At 30.9% G+C, this 20,799-nt stretch overlaps 2 protein-coding genes across 2 annotated transcripts; one reads left to right on the top strand and one right to left on the bottom strand.

The window, feature by feature from the left end:
• Window positions 1-4,294: 4,294 nt before the first annotated feature.
• On the bottom strand, window positions 4,295-10,063 carry LOC108339774 (mitotic checkpoint serine/threonine-protein kinase BUB1). The gene is made up of 14 exons (XM_017576979.2): window positions 9,914-10,063; window positions 9,687-9,825; window positions 8,547-8,704; window positions 8,384-8,474; window positions 8,167-8,277; window positions 7,986-8,073; window positions 7,520-7,623; window positions 7,351-7,422; window positions 7,186-7,275; window positions 6,947-7,104; window positions 6,367-6,421; window positions 5,339-5,473; window positions 5,129-5,250; window positions 4,295-4,916 (listed from the first exon to the last, which is right to left on the bottom strand). The coding sequence occupies exons 1-14, from the start codon at window positions 9,994-9,996 to the stop codon at window positions 4,727-4,729; spliced, it is 1,596 nt and encodes a 531-aa protein (XP_017432468.1). The 5' UTR covers window positions 9,997-10,063; the 3' UTR covers window positions 4,295-4,726.
• Window positions 10,064-14,973: 4,910 nt separating this feature from the next.
• LOC108339988 (uncharacterized) lies at window positions 14,974-20,152 on the top strand. The gene is made up of 4 exons (XM_017577219.2): window positions 14,974-15,211; window positions 17,787-17,909; window positions 17,993-18,083; window positions 19,870-20,152. Exons 2-4 carry the CDS (start codon window positions 17,796-17,798, stop codon window positions 19,998-20,000), a joined length of 336 nt encoding a protein of 111 aa, XP_017432708.1. The 5' UTR covers window positions 14,974-15,211; window positions 17,787-17,795; the 3' UTR covers window positions 20,001-20,152.
• Window positions 20,153-20,799: the final 647 nt, after the last annotated feature.

Below are 20,799 nucleotides of genomic sequence, written 5' to 3'. Positions count from 1 at the left end.
AATGTCTGCGCTGAAAATACTCTCCCAAACAGCTTCCTAATACTTCTAAAACGATATTAATTTTACTAAAAGGTTTTTGCTAATTTTATTTTCCTAGTGATTATTTTTTAAATTCAATCATTTTCTTAAACTTGATGTTTTTTCAATTTAACTCCTTTTCAAAATTTATTAATTTTTAAACTAAAATAAATATTTACAATAAATCTATAAAATAAATAAAAATTATTTATGATAAAATTATAAATATTATTTATAGTAAAATTATAAATATTATTTCTATTTATAATAATAATAATTTTATTATTTTTTATTATTAAACTAATGACAATAATTAAAACAAGAAAAGAATAAACAAATCAAACCATTCCAAATATTTTCAATAAATATATTCTTATTAATCAGGGTTGCTAACCGCACTTATTGATGAAGTTGAAAGTTTTATCATGTCTTATTAGTATGTTTAAAAAAATATTTTTTTAATATTATTTTAATATCCTTTTATATATATATATATATAATTATATTTTAATTTTGTAATTGATTAATTAATATTTTTAATTAAATAAGTTAAAATAATTATTATACTATGTATGAAAACATTTTATTATAATTAATAATTAAAAGTTAATTTATAAATGAATTTTCTTTTAAATTGTCCTTACATCTTCTTATAACAAGTTTAATTTCTAAACTATTTTTTATTTCAAAAATTACAAGTTTGGAAAAGCATGAACCTAATCCATCAAATTATAATTTGACTTGGACAAACTCCCTTTTCAATATCTACTGTTATGGAAACTACTAATCATTTCACGTGGGAATGTAGGTTTTTCTTATAGTTAAAACCAATATAACCTCTATATATCTTGTAGTTTATGTAAATGATAGATATGTACTTTATATATAAATAATTTTTTTATAAAAAAATGTAGTTGATTTTATTAATTATGTTATTAGTTTATGATAAATCATTCTACATGTGGTGTGAGATTAATTTTAGTTATTGATGATGTTTAAAATGTTATTAAAACTTGTTTTACATATATAAATAAGAATAATATTTGAAAAGATTAGCAGTGAAAATACTTATCAGTAAAGCCTAATTTAATCCCATAAAACTGGTTTATAAGTTCAGGTTTGCATCCTACTTATATATTATAATGGTCTTATCTCTAGTCGATGTGGGACTTCCAACACACTCCCTTCACGTCGAGGTATAGACAACTCGAGCGTGAGAGTAGAATTAATGGGTGATTCAATAGTGGTCCGACAATGGGTGTAACAGAATGTTCACATAGATCTCGCTAGGATTGGCTTCAACCATGACTTTGATACCATATTAGAAAGTGGTTTTTTAGCCTAACTCAACCCCATAAAATCGGCTTGTAAGGTGAGGTTTGTAGCACACTTATATATATATATATATATATATATATATATATAATAATAATAATAATTTGGCCTTATCTCTAGTCGATGTGAAACTTCCAACATAAAATTCATTTAGATTTACAGGCTTTTGATATTTAATAGATTTTTTTAATTTATTTTTTCAACTAGACAACTCTTCAATCTTTTTCTTATTCTCGGTCATGTTAACTCTGCTGACTGGTTTGCTCTTCATTATTATCCTCAAAATTATCTCGACTAGGTCAACCTCGTTATCGGCCTCCTCGTCCTCTACCTCCAAGACCTCGACTCTAAGTGTTTTGAGTTTTGTTCACATCAAGTTGTGCCTATACTACTTGGCTGAGAAGTTTATCCTGTTCATCCTAGCTCCTTCTCCTTTGTTTTTGGGGTTCTAATGACTCAGCAAGTTCAATCATACTGAGAATTTTCAAGTCTTTCGATTCTTCGATGGTGCATTCGATATTTTTGAAATCTTTTGTGAATGATCACAAGATGTTTCCCATAACTCGGCTAGTTGGCATTTGTTTTCCATTCATGTCAAGTTGGTTGACCACCTTTTTCACCCGAGTTATGTACTCGATTACTCGCTCTTTGGGGTCTATCTTTAGTTGTTCAACTCTCCTTTGAGAGCTTATATTCATACTTGTCTGACACAGTTGTCACCTTTATGGGCAACCTCAAGACTTCCTTTGTTGATGTGGCATTCACAAGTTTTTTGAACCCTAAATCATCTACTACATTGTAGAGAAAGTATAATGTCGATCTATCTTTGCCACCGTCTGATGTTTTTCTTCATCGGGTTTATTATATTTGTCTTTCACCATATTCCAAATGTCTTAGGATCTCAACAACACCTTTATCTTCATCGGTAATCACTAATTATCATAATTAGTCTTCTTCGTCAATTATAACAGACTCATTCCATTATCAAGCACTCACTTTTTTACTCTCTTTCTTATTTTTCTCTCACTCGGCACTCCAAACATAAAACTCTAGTATCACTCTATTAAAAAAATGACAAATAATCTGCATTGTTATTCAATGCGGTGATTTTCGGTGAACTTTAAACAGTTTTTAAATAAGGGCAAATAAAGTTTTAGACCAAATACAAAAATAAAAACTAAAAACAAAATATCAACTTATTTAAAATAAATAAATACTTAATTTATCTCTAGCTTATTTCAACAAAATATATTAATACCACACCTAAATAATAGAAAATTAAAACTACCAATATCTAACTTATTTATGTCAAAAAATTAAACTAAATATTACTAAACTAAAAATAATATAGTATATGACTGAGGAGTTAGAGTTACAAGTCCAACCAGAAAATGTGTTAGCCGTGAGAAGAGAGAGTGATCATTCCTTAAAAGTGTTGGTCAAGTGGAAGAACATACTAGATTGTGAGAATTTTTGGGAATCCTTGAGTAGAATGATGGAAGCCTTTCCTGGACTCGACCTTGAGGACAAGGTGAATTTTAAAGAAGGAGGTGCCCATATTAACAAAGAATTAGAGGGGCAAATTAAGAAGGCCGAAAAGGTGTATGAGAGGAAGAAGTGGAAACTCATTGCATAAGGTCAACAGGCAAAAACACTATGTTTTTGTTTCTAATAGAATGATCTATGTGTCTATTTGGAGAGAGAGAAATAGACAATGAGAATATATGAGAAAGTTTATATTTCTAGATAGAGGGGGACTGGTTTTGGAGAGTGAAAATCAAATTTATGGATTGGGTTTTTTGGAAAGAGGAACATTTTTCCTCTTTGTTTTAGACACTGAAATAATACAAGGAATTTTCTTATGTTGTTCATTACTGTTTTATTGGTTCTTATAGGTCATCTTTTGCATAAAAAAAACTTTAGATTACACATTTGAAAATATATATAATTTTTAAAAAATTAACTTTCAAATTATACCATATAAAAATGCCTTTTGAATTTTATAATTTAAAACAAGAGGAATGGCAAAGAGGACAGTTTTGTGTTTTAGACACATAAAGGTACAAGAGGAACCATGATACATATAAAAAAAGTGTTGAAATTCGCTTAGAGTTTCTTGCTAAAAAAAAGCAATAAGTAGGTTAGAAGAAAAAGTAATAAAACTTGTTTAGTTGCATATAAATAATAGAGGTAAAGAAAAAAAAAATCTCTTTAATCTATCCCTATTATGTATTTCTTTATCAGTTTTTATCACTCATCTTATCCAAAGTTTACTATTTTATAGAACCAAAGTTATCTTCCTTATGTGGTGCTAAATAGTCGACATGTCAACTACAGCGCTTAATTATAATTATTTCACTAAAAGGTAACTAATCTAGTCAGTAATATCAAATTTATCTGTAATTATAATATTTTTTTTTCAAAACTACTTATAAATAATTAATACTGGTAAAAAATAACAAGTAAATTTTTAAAGTCGAAGTCCTGAACTCTCCATAGCTTCGAAGGAGAAAAAAAGAGACATTTTCATAACATCTAAAATAATTTAAAATGTTTGGTTCAAAAAATAATTCATACGAGATAGTTAAAAACTCTTATAAGAAAACAATAAAATTTAATGCAGATGAAATAAATATTAGTCACTTCATTTTAGAACTTATAGTCAACATGCACTCAACCCAAATCGTCAAAGAACCATATTTCCTTGTTGGTAAGAGCGTTCATTGTCTATGGAGAGATTAGGGAACGGAGAAACTTGTCAAAATTCTTGACACTGGGAGCGTTTTTCAGTTCATATCAATTGATTAACTGAATGCTTTGATTTAGACACTTTTGCATTAACTTGGTGCACCAAGTGGATCCAGCATAGCGTACAAATAAAAGAACAAGTATCACATATATAGAGATTTAAAAGAACAAAGAACTTTATAGTTTATCTGAACATGTTGAATGTTGTAAACAATAAACGTAACGCAATATACAATATACAACTGTCACACTACCTGCATACAATACAATACATTTGCACACATGCGCGAACCCATTACTTAAAAAGGGTCAAATTTATGACCTTAATCAAACTACAGAGAATAAAAGAAAAAGAATTACAGGGGCTAATGCATGCTTATACACAAAAGGTGAGCTTGTCACTATAGTGGATAAGAGTGCATCCAGTCTTAACTAACTAAAACATGGTTTGTTCCTTAGTTAATGAGCATGTGCTACAAAACTTAAAAAACGAAAGGACGTTTACCTTCTAAATCTCTCTTTGATTGCTTGCATTGTGCATTTATTTACTTCCTTCACAACAATAATATAAGAGGTGATTAGTAGACGGTTACAACAGAAGTGTGGATGTAATGATCTTGAAACATTAAGCAGAACACATGGAAGCCCTTTGCCTTGAGAGTAACCCCTTTAGTTTCTTTATAAGCTGGGGATTGGAGCCCATATAGTCTTGGAAGGACTTTTTCAAGTCATGAAGAAAACTACTATCATCATCATGGGGGTATTGGTTTAGCATTTTAGTGAAGAAACTCTTCCAGAGCTCAATGTTCCAGTAACTGTTTTTTCCAACAAGAAAAATATCAGAATGAGAAAGGAAGTTAAAGATAAAAGTAAGAGGGAAAAGCACTTTTGTTGTGTGGCATTAAATTTTCCAAATTAACTTTAGTATCCAGGAAACTAGAAAGATGCAAGTTTCATATAACGACCCCCTTATAAAAAAATAGCTGTGATAAAAGTGATAATTGCATACATGACACAAGGAATATACCGTTTAAAGGGTAGTCTGGGAAGATACACGTAGCCCCCATCAGACTGTTCTTTTTTGACGACTTCCATATAGGAACCATGCAACATCACATGAACAATACCGCAAAGGCCATATGCATCTACCTGTTTGCAGGTGATAAAAAAGGGAAACTCAAGAGCAGTAAATAATGAGTTCCGTTGCATTTGTAGTGCAATTTAAGACGTGACTTACCTGAAATTTCCACGGCTTCTTCTCTAGCATCTCAATGCAGCGAAAACCAGAAGTTCTGCAATCACCCGTAAATACCGTGTGATCTGGAAAGAGTTGCAGATCAATCCCTCTTCCCCAGTCCACAAGGCAAACACCCTACAATATAGAACAATACGACCTGTCGATTTATGAAACCAACGAAAAGAAGTTGTCCATTGCATAGCGAATTGAGTTAAACAGAAAAAATGTCAATAAAAAGGCTATCCACCTTTGGCAAAGCATTGACTTAAGGATAAGGTTCCACACACAAGCTCCACCAGTCTTTTTCAAGACATTTAAATAGAAGCTCTCTCAAGCATCTAAATAGAAGCTCTCTCATGCAGAAACGACTAGTGATACTAAGTGATTCTATGTGAAATTAAGTGTTTTGAAAGCAATAGTATAGTAAAGCCTCCGTAAGCGCAAGATAAATACACCAGAGTGACCTTTATTTGTAAAAATTTCACTTTGTAACCTCTAACAAGGAGTGTTCATAGTTTATATCCTCTCTGAAGAGTTTTCCTTGTAACCTTTGTTATTGTAGCCAAGAGTGGTAGTAATAAAATATACAGGAAACACAAAAGCGGTTTAATGTTAAAAAATACTTGTTCTTTATCTTAGGAGATAGATAAATAGTTAGGAGTGGTTTTGTATATTTGGTGTAAACCAGAAGTGACAATGATAAACTTGTAATCAAGCTTTAATTAATGAAACCTTTTTACATGTTGTAAAGGAAAACAAGATACAACCCAGTTTCAAGTTGAACCAGTATAAAACTTGTATTTCATTGTTTCGTCTATTATTACTCTTGTACCAATTGTCGGCTATCGTTTTCAAGCTTTGCAAAAACCCTCTTGAAACGTTTTCCATCTATTTTATGATCAACCCCAAAGTCTGTAATCATCATCCTATTGCAAAAATGTTTCAAAGCATTTTTAAAAGTTCTATTCAATTCCCCTTTCTAGAGCTAACATGTTACTTCAATTGTATTCATCCAGATAAAAACTAACCTCATCACACCAAGGACCACTTCGGTTCAAGAACCCATCTTCAGTAAGGTCACTCCTGAAAAATTGTTAGAAATGTAATTAGACCCATCCATAAAAGCAAATCATGTAACCAACTTGAGACAACGCGCGGTTACTAGAGCCTGCATTGCACATCGTACAATGCTAATCAAATAAAAGACTTCCAAAAAATTGCAACCAAGTCTTGTCATGAAATGTGGCAAACATGTTTATCAGATTATATTGATGATGCTTTCAATTTTCCTCCGGTAGATGATGCTTGGGTAATACCTAAAATCCTTAGATCCAAGGGTATAAAATAACAAGGACGCAAATAATGATTCGAAAACCCCCCCTCCTTTAGATACATTAATCGTACCATCATAAATTAAGAATTGAGAAACAACTTTAAGATTACATTCTTGCAAGGTACAAACAAACAAATGAATGAAGGAAATGTAGAAATGGATAATTTGGAAAGAATGAAAAAGTTTTGAAGTATTAGAATACTGATTGTACAAACATGAGGTTTGTGAAAAGAAGTAACGTCAGCATGAACTGTGCATAAGCTGCTTAAATTTACCTAGCATATCGAATTAGCAGATTATCAGGCTTGAAATCACCATGAATCAAGCCAACACCATGCAAAGTTTCAACCATGTGTAACATTTCAATAGTGTAGTAAATGCATAACACTTCTTCCATGGATTTTCCTAAGACCAGATATGAGTTCACCACATCCTGCATAGTATTTTCAGTTGAAGATTAATACTAAATGACATTGAAGTAAATAAGGAAAATCACAGGAAATAAATGACGGACCTGTAGTGTCCCATTAGCTAAATAGTCACATATGAGTATACTAGAGTCAGAATAGAGATGAATTCCGTGAGCGAAACCATAACTTGACCTCTGATAAAGCAAAAGTCAGAATTATCAGATGCTCATAGAAATAGTGGGTCGATAGTATAGTTGACAACAACACACCTCTCTGTCTACGATGCGCCGATCAAGCTGACGATAAATGTAAAATTCCCACGGGAAAGCTGGTTTTTGTATCTGCTATTTAAGGGTTAATGGTTCAAAATACGTCTAAATTCTAATGAGACAATGGGTCTCCAATTGGGAGAAAAATTATTTGAAAGGTCATCATCACCTTTAGAGCAACAACATTGTCAGGATCACTGTTGACATTAGCCTTATATACTTGGGCAAAACCACCCTGTCCAGCACATCCCTTTATAAGGTACTTCATTCCACCTGTAATGTCATGATAAGGACAAAGGAGTAATTGTGCTGTTAGTAAAATAAATTGAAGCTCGCATATGAAGAACCAGCTTATAGAAAAATAAGTAAGACTCTAGTATAAACCATTTTGACACATTTATCCACGCACACACTTATGTATACACAGAGACACGCTCGCGCCAATTATTTGGTGATTGTTTTGCTCGACATTAATAGGAACTAAATTGATTTTTTATTCATCTTTCCAGGACAATAACAGTAACTTTTACTTTTTAGGAACAAATGTCACCTGACTCCAAGTTTTCCAAGAACCAAAGTTTTGTTTTATTCTCAGATTTCAGATAATAAATACGATAGGACTAACAGTAAACAACCTATCTCAATAACTTTATTCCTTGATGAATTCTTCAACGCAGATAAGGCCACTTTTCCTGAGTATGGTTTAGCGCTTGAACGGTACCCCTGAAAGCGTCTTGAAGGAAGCATAAGGGAACTGAATCTTTGTCACATGTGTTAAATCAAGGCGAATAGATATTAAAGGGTTAAACATCTCACATCAAATTTCATAAGTAAAGGATGTATCTTCTTTAACAGGCTATCCATGGTGGAAGTGTCCCAAGGATTAATGCTACAATTTTCCAATTTCATGGATTCTATATCATCAACCTGAACTCATACATAATATAACAACCCTTGAATTAGTAATTAGAAATCCCAAAATTGAACTGAAAATTTTGTTTTTTAATTGTGAGAGATTGTTCCTATATGGTACCTTCAGGTTTGAAGCAGCATTCTGTATTTCAGACATTCTATTGAGAAACAAGGAATGCGCCTTCCTCAACCACTCAACTGGCTTCGCATTCCTATCAAAGATAGACCCAAACAGTAAATCGAAATTACATTATTATTCAACTTGCAATATCAACAAAACCAACCTGCCAATCCCAAGCTGATAGATGGAGAGAGCATCACGCAATCTTCCCTTCAACTCAAATAAACTTGCAGACCAAACATAAAGTGAAGAATTATTGGCACATACATTACTGTCCACCATTTCTTTGAAAACACTGGCAAAATCATCACTAACTCCCATCTGCACAAAGAAACCAACATAACCAAGATGAATCCTTCCAAAAGTTCCTCAAAAGTAACAACATTCCACGTCAAATCCTAGCTCTTAAACCATTATAAACTTCCAACAATATAAATGAACTCCCCAATTACTACATGGGCGCAACCACAAGTTACTATCTTAGTTGCAAATTGCAATACTAGTTAGATTAATGCATTAAGATCCATTCAGACAAAACTTATATGCGAACATGTTAAAATAAACTTATAAAATAAGAAAATAGAAAATGTGTGTAAATCAACTTAGGCTCTATTTAAATAAAGTTGTCCCCAAACAGTTATAACATAAGAAAATAAAATGAAAGAAATGTCTCCTAAAAATTGAAATTGGTTTATGAAAAAGCTAGTTTCTAGAATCTTTTTACTTAACTACTCGTCCAAAATTTATTTTAATTTTTTGATGCTTAACTTTATCTTAGATAAGAAACTTAATTCATTTTATTTTCTGCTGTGTTACTAAAGTACTTATTCCAGAATTTATCCAAAGTGAATATTGTTGAGTTTCAATCTTCAGAGAAGAAGTTCTTTCATCTCAAATATGTTTGTTTAAACTATTGTTCATAGAAGACTAATATTTTAATGAAATAATAACTTGCTAGAAATTTTTACACCTTTAGGTAAACTATTTAAGAAAGCAGAAACAGAATCTACAATATTCAGAGAACAGGTTTTTTTTTCTGCTTTTATTTACAATATCATTATTTTAAGCACAAACAACCCAAAATCTACCAAATCTAAAGTACACAAGTTGAGAGAAAAAAATGTAACTTACTTTGCTTCTTATATTCTGCTTTTATGCAAGTTTTTGTTCATAAATTGATCTAAATAAAGCCTAGGACACTGCAATTAACTAGGTTAATTACTGTTGCTTGTTGAATTGTTAAATCTGTGTGCACTATAACCTAGATCGAAGAACTATTTTTCTCAGAGAGAGAGGGAATTACATAGATGAGCCAGATTTTGAGGAATCTGACGTCGTTCCGATACCGGTCATTGTTCTTGAAGTTTCTGATGCAATCTCCGAGTAAGTTACTGAGGTTTGGAGTGGAATCACCCGAAGCTTCTAGGGCTTTCTTGATAGACCTGAATTCACAAAAAAAAAATACACATTAAATTAATGAGATTGTGGAACTTTGGGTCAGCAAAGAGTTCCAGAGAGAAAGGGATGAACCAAAGAAAGGGTACGAGAGGATCCTCAGGTGAATTAACCGCAATTGTGAAACCAGGTGAATGGCTGAGCGCGGTGGTGATCATGGAGTTGAACCTCGAACTCACTCAGAACCTGATAACTGAGAGTAGAAGCGGGCGGGAGCAGCACAAATTTGAATTTACATGCTTTTTTATAATTAAAAAAAGTTTGGAGGTCTCCCTGTAATTTTTTTTCACTGAAAACAACCCAATGTTAAGAGAATAATAATCAAATAGAACTTCTGAGTTAGGAAAAATATTTAGTTAAGTATATATTTTGCGTTTATATAAAAAATAACAACATTTACAAAAAATTTAATTTTATTGCTTTAATTTTAATTTCATTAACGAATAATTAGACGTATATTTAACTTTTAATAACAATTACCTGTCTTTATCATAAAAAACTAACCTTAATAATTAATCTTGAATTTTTTATTTATATAATTTAGGTTTAAATAATAATTAAGTATCTATTTTTATTGAATTTATTTAATTTAATCTCCTTTTTTTCAAACAAATTGATGTCAAAATTTATCAATTTAGTCATTTTTAATAATTTCACTTAAATATATTTAGGGTAATGATATATTGACATTTTTTTACAACTTTTTGACTCTAACACATGTCAAAAATCATTTGTGTATAGGTTTTAATATGCATTTTCATTCATAATTCTACCGTTGTTCGTGTTGAAGTTTTGTCCTTCTTTGGCTATGGGTTTTGGTCTTTGTCTTTTGGTATAGGTTTTAGGTTTCTTTTTGACAACGACAAAGTTTTTGGGTTTTTATTTTTCGAATCCCTTTTTCGTCAACATTAGGTTTTTCTTCTTCCTTGATTCTACATTGTTGTGTGGGCTTGTTTTGTTGTTTGGTGGTTTTCTTGTTTGGTTTCAATCTGTTTGTTTAGTTGTGTCTTTCTGTTAGTTGGCTTTTGTTGTTCAGTGATTTTGTCTTTTCCCTTTTTGTTTGTTTTTCTGAAATGGACAAACATAGTAAAGTTGGTCAGGATAATCATGGCAGCAACAAGGTGTGTGTGGCTAAAATATTTATTACGATGTTAATGCACTCCTAAGGTGAAGAATGGTGGGATTTCATGGTCACATGATACACCAAATCTCACAACATTACATTCAAAACTAGGAAAGAAAACCTACAGAGTTGGATGGAGAGCAGAGTTCAATTAAATGGGGACATATGTCTAAACTTTTGCACAGGAAGGTCCATAGACTTGTTCACAAAAGTTTTATACCTAAAAGATTCATTACCGTGATAATGCACTCCTAAGTGAAGAATTGTGGGATTTTATTATGACGTAATAAACCAAATTTTCAATAGAACATCCAAAATGAGAAAAAAAAACATGCACAATTAGGTGTGGACCATAGTTTAATTAAGTGTGGACTTACGTGTAAACTTTAGCACATAAAGGTCTACACACTTGTTCACAAAAAATGTTTTGTAGTTAAAATATTCATTACCATATTAATACACCCCTAAGGTGAAGAATGGTGAGATTTTATTACCACATAATAAACCAAATCTATCAATAGAACATCCAAAATGAGGGGAAAAAAATTACACAATTGGATGGGGACCACAGTTCAATTAACTCTGAACCTACGTGTCAACTTTTGCACACTTGTTCATAAATGTTTTATATTTAAAATATTCATTACCATGTTAATGCACCCGTAAAGTGAAGAATGACGGGATTTTATTGCCACATAATAAACTAAATCTATCAACAAAATATCCAAAATGAGAAAAGAAAAACTACTAAATTGGGTAGGGATCACAATTCAATTATATGGGGACCTGCATGTAAACTTTTGCACACAAAGGTCCACACACTTGTTTACAAATATTTTATACATAAATTATTTATTACCATGTTAATGCACCCTAAGATGGAGAATGATGAGATTTTATGATCTCATAATAAACTAAATTTGTCAACACCACATCCAAAACTAGGAAAGAAAACTTGCACAATTAGATGGCGAGCACAGTTCAATTATGTGGGGACCTACATATAAACTTTTGCATACAAAGGTCCACATAGTTCAATTACCTATGGATAAATTTGTATGTAACATTACTTACAATCATTTCACCTTCAAATTATTGTCTCTATGTAATATGTAGGTAACACTACTTTAGGTATGAATTTTTGACCTTACATATGTATTTTGGCCATAGATAACAACAATTTTTCTTATAGTATTATAAAACCACTAATACTTGATGCTTTGGGCAGTTGATCTTTCTCTCGTCTTTTCTTCTAATCGATTTGAGTGGTAAAGAGGGGAGATGTACGTTCAAAAGATGTTTTGATGCTTAAGTTAATATTTAGTTATTATTAGTCTTGGACTTTGTGATTAGGTATTTATAAAGTGTACCTTTGGTCTTTACAACCACTAGTATTTATAGGATTGCTTGGTGGGTCTATTGGTAATCACGAACTAATCTAAGTCTAAGTATGGTGTAATTGAATTTATCACTAAACCTCTTGTAATGGTTATGTTAATCCTCTTTCAAGCCGTTTTTGGATTTAGTGTGCGGTCGAACCCAAGCTAGCCAAAAATTGATAATTGAGAAAAGGTCATTGGTCGATTTAGGTGTGACAAAAAAGTTTTTTTATTTTCATTGATTGAATCGTATAGTAAAAAGTACTTTATTTTTAATTGGATTTAGATTTCATTTTAGTTAAAATTTCATTTACCATCTTTAATTGAATTTTATTTTAATTGAAATTTATTTAGACAAATATTGGGTGATGTGGAAACTCATAATACAAATAAGACAAAATTTTAATTATATTGAATTTGAATTAGGTCAAACACAAAAGAAGTGACATTTGTTTCGTCTTCCATATGATCTACGAACATTGGTTGGCGACAACTTCAACAATATGAATGTTAGATTTGAACAATTGGAACTAAACATGAGTGACATATTTGATACAATTGATGCTCGAGTTGAACATCTTGAGCAAGACATGAGATACTTCATTTTAGTCCACAGGGCAGATCTTCATAGATAGATTTCCATTCAATTTTATTGTCTTGTAATTTTATTTTTAGCTTTTTGTAATGCATTTCTAATTTAATAAAATAGTTTATATTTTCTTTATGACTTTGTTTTATGCTTTTCATTTCTATTTACCTTCAAACAATGACTCATGGTACAAATAATAACACATATAAATGTAATCAACAAACATGTATTTACAATAATTAGAATAAGAACACAATAGTATCATACACATGTTAAAAAAAGTATTACAATGTAATCAACAAATATAACCTACATTGATAGTAAAGAACAAAAAAAACTCTTTGCTTTAACACCAAAACCCTCTAGTAATCGATTACAACCCTGCTGTAATCGATTACCAGAGAGTTTTTACCCATTTACACTGTTGGTAATCGATTACAATCCTTATGTAATTGATGACCAGAGAGTTTTTGTCCATTTACACGGTTGGTAATCGATAACCAATGAGTTTTTGCCTATATAAGGTGAAGTCATGCCCCTTGTAATCAATTACAAGGCCTGATAATCGATTACGAGACCCTAAAATCGTTTTTGAGTGCACGATTTCACCCCTGAACATTGTGTTAGGGTGAAGTTGCACGATTTCTTCATTAAAGTTGTTTGGGATACCCACAAGTTGCCTAAAACCGTAAAATTAATTTTTTTTGCCTAATTGGATAAAATCCTATTACAAATTGTCTATTTACCTAAAAAACATGTTCTTTTATTTACATGTGATTTATTCATTTTTCACAAAATGTATTATAAAGGACAAATTAAATTTGTTTCATTAATCTTAAATAAAGAGATAAGATGTGTTTACATTTTAAATAATGTAAAATTTAAAAATAATAAAATGTTTAGTAAAATGTTGAATTATAATTTCTTTTTTAATTTTAAGGAGATTCTTTCAATGCTAAAGGTCATTTGACAATTCTAATACATAACTCTATAATAACGTTTTTAAAAATATTATTGGTGAAATTTGTCAAATTAAAATTTGGTGACAAAATCTAAAAAATTATGAAACATTAGCAATTAAATATATGATTCTAAACCAAATAAGTAAATAAATGCTTTTACCTAAAATTGAAAAAAAAAAAAATAAACATTTTAAAAAAATATGTTAAACAGAAATTATCATTCTGTTAACAAAAGAATGGGTAAAGATTCTTTGACACACTTAAATATTTTACATTCATTTCACACTTTTTTGACCATTTTATCCTTGTAGCATGTGTCAAATGAAATGAATGTAAAAGTGTGTCATGATATCATTACTCTTAAAGAATATATTATTTTGATGTACATAATCTTTTTCAATTTTACTATTTTAATAAATAATTTTTTAAATTTAAATAATTATTTATAATCAACAATTATTTTTCAATTTTACCCCTTTAATAACTATTATTTTTAAAACTAAAAATAATTATTCATAATAAACAAACCATTCACACAATAAAAATATTTATTTTTATAATTATTTCATTTAAATTATTTTATAATTTATTGATATTTTTCACTTTAAAAATTAAAAATAATTTTATAATTCAATAAAATATTTGTTATAATAAAAGAATAATACAGATTACATTGTGTTTTAACTAATTGCCTATATAATTTTAATAGCGAAAGAAATTACACAAATAATTTGGCCAATGTGCTCATAAAATCAAATGATACGCAACTATCATTTTAATAAAGTAGTTTTAAACTACATGAATTTTTTTTAAATAAAACTCTAAACTATATTTTTAGCTAATTCCTTAATAGTATAATTTTCTAAATTAAGTCCCTAAAAAATTTAAAATAGTTTTAAATTATATTTTTTATCACAATTTCAAACCCTATAAACTATATCTAATTCCAAAAACTTTAATTTAGAGATATAATTATTACTTTTAATTTACAGATTTTATTTTCTTAAAAAATAATTCAAGAGCCAAATAAAAGTAATAACCCTAATTTATGTTAATTTGGACCGTAATTGGGATTTTCCAAATCCATTGGTCATACTCAAAACAACTGAGCCTGGCTCACGCACCAGTTCCCCGCTCAAAACCTCCAAACGAAAACCCTTATTCACTCTTCTCATTCCAAATCTTAATCCAATTTTCTTATTCAATAACTATCTTCTCTCTTATATGTGCGCTCCTTCGCATCGCTAACTGAGGGAGAGAGTGTTGAGTCAAAGCAACTGAGAAGGAAAAAGTGTTTAGAAAACATCGTCAAGTATAGCGGTAACAATGCACAAATTCTTCTTATATCCCTTTCCTTCTGGTTTTTGTCTTAATTACCAGTTATAGTTATATTCTTTATTCGTGCCTATTTCATGATTAAAATGCCATACGAGCCTTTCTGTTTTTTGATGAAAAAATTCTGTTTTTTGATGAAAATTTTGAACAATGCGCTTGGATATATGAATAGGGTTGACTCTGTGAGTTGTGTTTTTCTTCTTCTGAGATCCTATGTATTTGATGAAAATTGCCAAACTGTAGATCACCAGTGTGATACAACAATAAATGAAATTAGTGTGTTTGGAAAATCATCCAACGGACGTTTATACTAAGAATGACGTCAATTTCTTTGTTATACGCTGAATCGATTCTTGGTGGCTTCTTATGTGCGACAAAATTTTGAGGTTGAAGGGGGAGGGGGTAGATTAAGTTAAGTACTTGTTGTTTATTTAGTTTAATTTGAATATTTTACTACCACAATCTGTTTGATGAATTGTCTATGTAAGACCAGATAATTTGTACCATTCTAGGTATAAATCAACTATTGAAATATTATTTATTAATAAGTTATTTTCAGAAGTTGGTTAATTTGTTAGAGTTTATGGTGGAATGTATGAGTTTTACATAGCGTGAAATAGTATTTGTTGTATTAAAAATGAAAATATGTGTAAAATGTGAAATAAGAATAACTTAAAAAGGTATTAATTGGCAATAATGTCAGTAAAAATAAGTTGGTAAGTTGGCGTAGTAGTAAGGTGTGTATATGGTGTAAGTGACCAAGAGGCCAGGGGCTCGAACCTTACTGAAGCTAAAGAAATAAATGTATAAACTGATACGTGAGTGGTGCCCTGTTATCGTAAGGGTGGATTGATAAAAAGGACTTCTGTGTTGGTTTACAATGTCTTACTATAAGCTTGATTTAACTGTATTTGGCTGTCGGATCCTGTAAAATGCTGTGAATTCACGTACTGCTATGTGCAATACTGTTTTAGTTTCGGTTTAAGCTAATTAAGTCTTCTGGAATTATGGATTGCTGTTAGTTGAGTTTAGTTGACTTGGGAATGTGTTTAAAGGTAAATTAAACTCTATTTGACCTGATAATGGTTGTTGGGGGTTATGACTTGCTGTTGTTCACCCTAAAAGTTGCTATTGGGATAATTCTACTGTTGTATGATCACTATTAACACTTCTGATTGCTGTTGGGCTGTGAAAGCATGCATTGATATGCTTAGGGTGTTTATGGGCACTGTTTTAAGCGGTACATGTAATATGATGTTCTCAGATGCATTGGTTGCAATTATAGGGTCTTGTTTGATGATATTTAACGTTGGTTGGGTTGTCTAAAATCTTTACGGGTTCTGAACTAGAGGGTACCAGTTTTAAGTAGTGTCTGTGGCTGTTAGCATTGGAAATGGGTGCTGGGAATGGATGACTATTACGGTTATAGGACAGAACCTACAAACTATTAGGTGTAACAGTGTTTCTTGGTTTATTTTCTCTGTTTGTGCTTCTGATTTGGTGATGACATTCAATGTATGACGATCCCTTACTCTCTGAGTAATTACATGCACTGGATTAAGGAATTGGGGTGCAGGTTGGCGTGACTTTTGTGGTTACTGTTTTGTAAATTAAGATTAAACATCTTGTCTAATGTGCTATATGTTTTAGTTTTTATTATGTGTTAAATTGTGATCTGGTTGTGAGCAAAGAATTATATTTTTGAGGCAAAGAGCTATACTTTTTGTCACCCATATTTGTTTTAATATGAATTATATTTTTTGTAGGCAAAGAATTTTAAGGATTTATGTATTGGTTTACAATTGAATTTTTATAGTTGGTTTTGTAAATATTAATTAACATTGGGATTTATTAGATGTATTCTATTTATGTTTTTTGAGGATTTTTATAATGTTGCAAAAAGTTTTTAAGTTTTAAGACGTTTTAGTGACTCAAAAAAATTGGGGTGTGTCTACACCAAAATTTTCCTCCTTCAAGTGGCGTGAATAATAAAGTTTGCTTTTTTATTTGTTTGGTTGATGCAATTTGAAGCCTTCAAAAGTAGTTGGGATCTTATTGTGTTTTCACATGCTTGCATTTATCTGATCAAAATGCTAACAAAACATGTGCAGTAAATGTCTGAGATAAATCAGACCAATGCGCAAACTATTATTTAGTAAAGATAGGGGTGAGCAATCAAAAATGCCAAACCAATCCGTAGATTTTTTTAATTTTTTATCTATTAATCAATGCATTTGGGATAGAAAAAGAGTAATTCTAAATCCTTGTACAACATTTTTCCACTAATCCTCCTACTTAGCAAACAAAAGTGCTGGATATATTTTTCTCATGTTGTAAGGTATTAGCATGTAGTTTCTTTAATAAGTATCACTGGTTAATAGGCTATAACATTACTCAATAATAAAATTATTTTTTAATTTAATTTCTTCTTACCACAGAAAAACAAAACCCATACCAGGTAGCATTCTCTAGTTCCAGGAATTTGGCTAACATTGAAACCCTAATGAGAGAAATATAATAGATATTTCTTAATGTTAATGGCGATTATCTGATTGTGCAGATATAGACGATGGAGTTCTGCCCTACATGTGGTAACATGCTGCAGTTTGAATTGCCCTATTTGGATCGGCCTTCAAGATTTTTTTGTTCTGCTTGTCCATATGTTTGCCACGTCAACAATAGGGTAGGAATTAACTTTCCCCATTTCGTGCTTCCTTAATATATTTTTAGTTGCTTGTGCGTGGTTTTTATGGTTTCACCTCACAGGTCAAGATCAAAAGAAAGCAAAGGTTGGTGAAAAAAGAAATAGAGCCTATAATCTCCCCAGATGACATGAAGAATGCTCCAAAAACTGAGGGTACATTCCCTTTCTTTCTTATTTAAATAGACATTATCTTTGAAGAATTATAGTTTAGGATGTTCCATAAATTTATTCAGAATTCACCATATATTAAGCACTGTGATGAATAACTAACAATCTTTTTGAATGTTTCTATCTTTGGAGCACAAATACTCAAGTTTTAATAAATTATCGATGTCTGGCACTTTTATCAATGTCCTGCACTTATATGATATCGAAGGGCATATGGTACTTAGAGCAAGAAGATAAGTGTTTCAGGATGAAGTCAGAACTTTTTATAAGTTCTAGTCTTTCGCACATATTATTGCAGAAGGATTAGGTTGTAGCACATATTTTATTGCTTACTATAGCTGCTCTGGTGCTTCTGTTGGACCCTGGTCTCCCATATCCTGGTTCCCACGGTTCATGTTACTAGGCCTAGAACCTCACTTCTCGTCACTCCTGGGTCTTGCTCACACATTTTATGTTCAATAGCTCTTGATTCTGTTGCATATTTTTTGAATCTTCTCTCTCTTGCAACTTTCTTTCCCCCTTTGTGTTGTGCCTTTGGCAATGACTGTTTGTTGCCATGTTGAATAAAAGCAAAGAAAATGGTTACAAAATGGGGTAGAAGGCTCTAATATCCTGGTATAATTCTAGATTTAGTAAATTTGCTTCTTTGGAAGCTGAAGACGATTCTGCTCCACTGTGTTCATGGTTAAGTTAGCCTACCAATTGTGTGAACAAGTCATTGATCACCAGAGATGAAGTGATTTGTTAGTAATTCCAATATAGTTTAGCTTTGAATACAAATTTGGGAATAGTATGTGAGAAATGCTAGCAACACTCTTTCTAACCCTCTCTATTATAAGCTGTAATTTATTGTAAATTGTTTGCTAGTTTTCTTCCCATTTAATAAGTCTCACTTCTAACTTAGAAGTGGAATAACCAAAGTTATGATTTCTTATAAATTTTATCCAATATTAGAAAGAGTGTTGCATTCCTGATACTGCTTGTATTTTGGGAGGCCAAGCCATGGTTCAATCGTTAAGGGTGATGCTGCAAGTTGTGGATTAAAATCCTGGAAGCAACCTCTTTGTTTAAGGGAAAAAACTACGCATATTTACCCTTTCCACTCCAAATCCCAGTTGGCTAGAGACTTGTGCATTGGGTCTCTGATATAGGCCCTTTCTCGTGGTGAATCTCGTACAAATATAAAAGGGATAAGAATCACAAATAAATGTGATTTAGCATGACACTCTCACAAAACAATGCAATAATGTTAAAATTTGGTTTTAGGAAGTATGGGAAGTTGAAATTTTGTTCTGGTTCAATTTGAAACTCGAACATGAATTGAACTAAATCTTAATCTCAAGTGATTCACGACATTGTTGAATGATACCTGCAACACTTATTGTGTTTGGTTGTGTCAATATTGTAGTTTGGCTTGTCGTTCATCATACACTTCCATTTTGATTTCTCTTATATTTTTAGTTGGTACAAAGTTTAAGAATTTTTGTAATTTTTTGGTTATGATTAATAAGTTATCCCCTTGGTGGAAAAACATATAATTGACTGATTGGTAAAATCATAAATTGGAATACAATAGTCATAATGACCAAACTCATTCATCCAAAAAAAAGAGATTATTCTTTCCAGTGTCGTATGAAGATATTTTTCAGGGATAATGACTGATATTAAAAATGGAATCCTGACTAATTATGTCATATTTGTTTCTTTTTTTGTCCTTATCAATTCCTTGTTCTTTTTTTCCCTTTTTCTCACTCATTTCCTTTTGTTGTAGCGACATGCCCATATTGCGGTCATGGCGAAGCTGCTTTCAAAGAATTTCAGACTAGATCTGCTGATGAGCCAGCAACTCTATTTTATCGTTGCTTGAATGATACATGTCAAAAACAATGGCGCGAAGATTGATTTCAACCTTGTCCTATATATTTTTTCTTGTCCAAGGATAGAAAAGCTTTTGAAGTTGATTATAATTGGGCTTATATTACAGCCAAGTGGTTTTGAATCATTTTAAAAATTGACAAATGAAGAAGTGCTACGTATCTTAGTTATTGCTATTATTATGATCATAGTCATGAAGGTTTGTTTTCAGGATTGCAAAAGTGAGATAGAAAAATTCCTCATGCATTTCATATAAAATATTTGAAATTGCCAAATAACTTGAAGTTAACATAAATATTTTGTTATTCACTGTTGTATTATGCTTGGTATTTTGTATAATTTTTAAATTTGATTTTTGTATTTTGGATCCACATGGCTTATGTTTTTAAATATTTTCGCATAAAATGTAATGGAAATGTCGAATTTTATATAATAGGAATTGGTTCAGGAAAAATTTGACCGAACGAAACAATTTGGTTATAGCAATAAACTCCCAAAATTCAACACGAGTAAAGACTTTTTATATAATCTAATTTTTTTATGGTACATTAACGATACCAAGTAACTCTTTCTAAAAGTAACCTACAGTGTATGTATGTTAATACAAAATCTATCTTTTTAAAAATAACATTGTATAAAGGATAAAAGACATTATGAAAAACTGAAGATATTAATTTATTCAATATGAAAAAAATCATAGAAAACTACAATATGTGTACAGTTTAACTTATATCTAAGCATGGTTTTAGTAGTTCAAAAATTTCAATTTTTAAAATTCGTCATCATCAATGAAGAGGAAATAATGACTTTAGAAGGCTTATTGGTA

This window comes from Vigna angularis, chromosome 5 (genome assembly GCF_016808095.1).
Source record: "Vigna angularis cultivar LongXiaoDou No.4 chromosome 5, ASM1680809v1, whole genome shotgun sequence".
Lineage (NCBI taxonomy): Eukaryota > Viridiplantae > Streptophyta > Magnoliopsida > Fabales > Fabaceae > Vigna > Vigna angularis.
The sequence above is the reverse complement of the archived record's forward strand: the minus strand, read 5'-3'. Positions and strand labels throughout refer to the sequence as shown.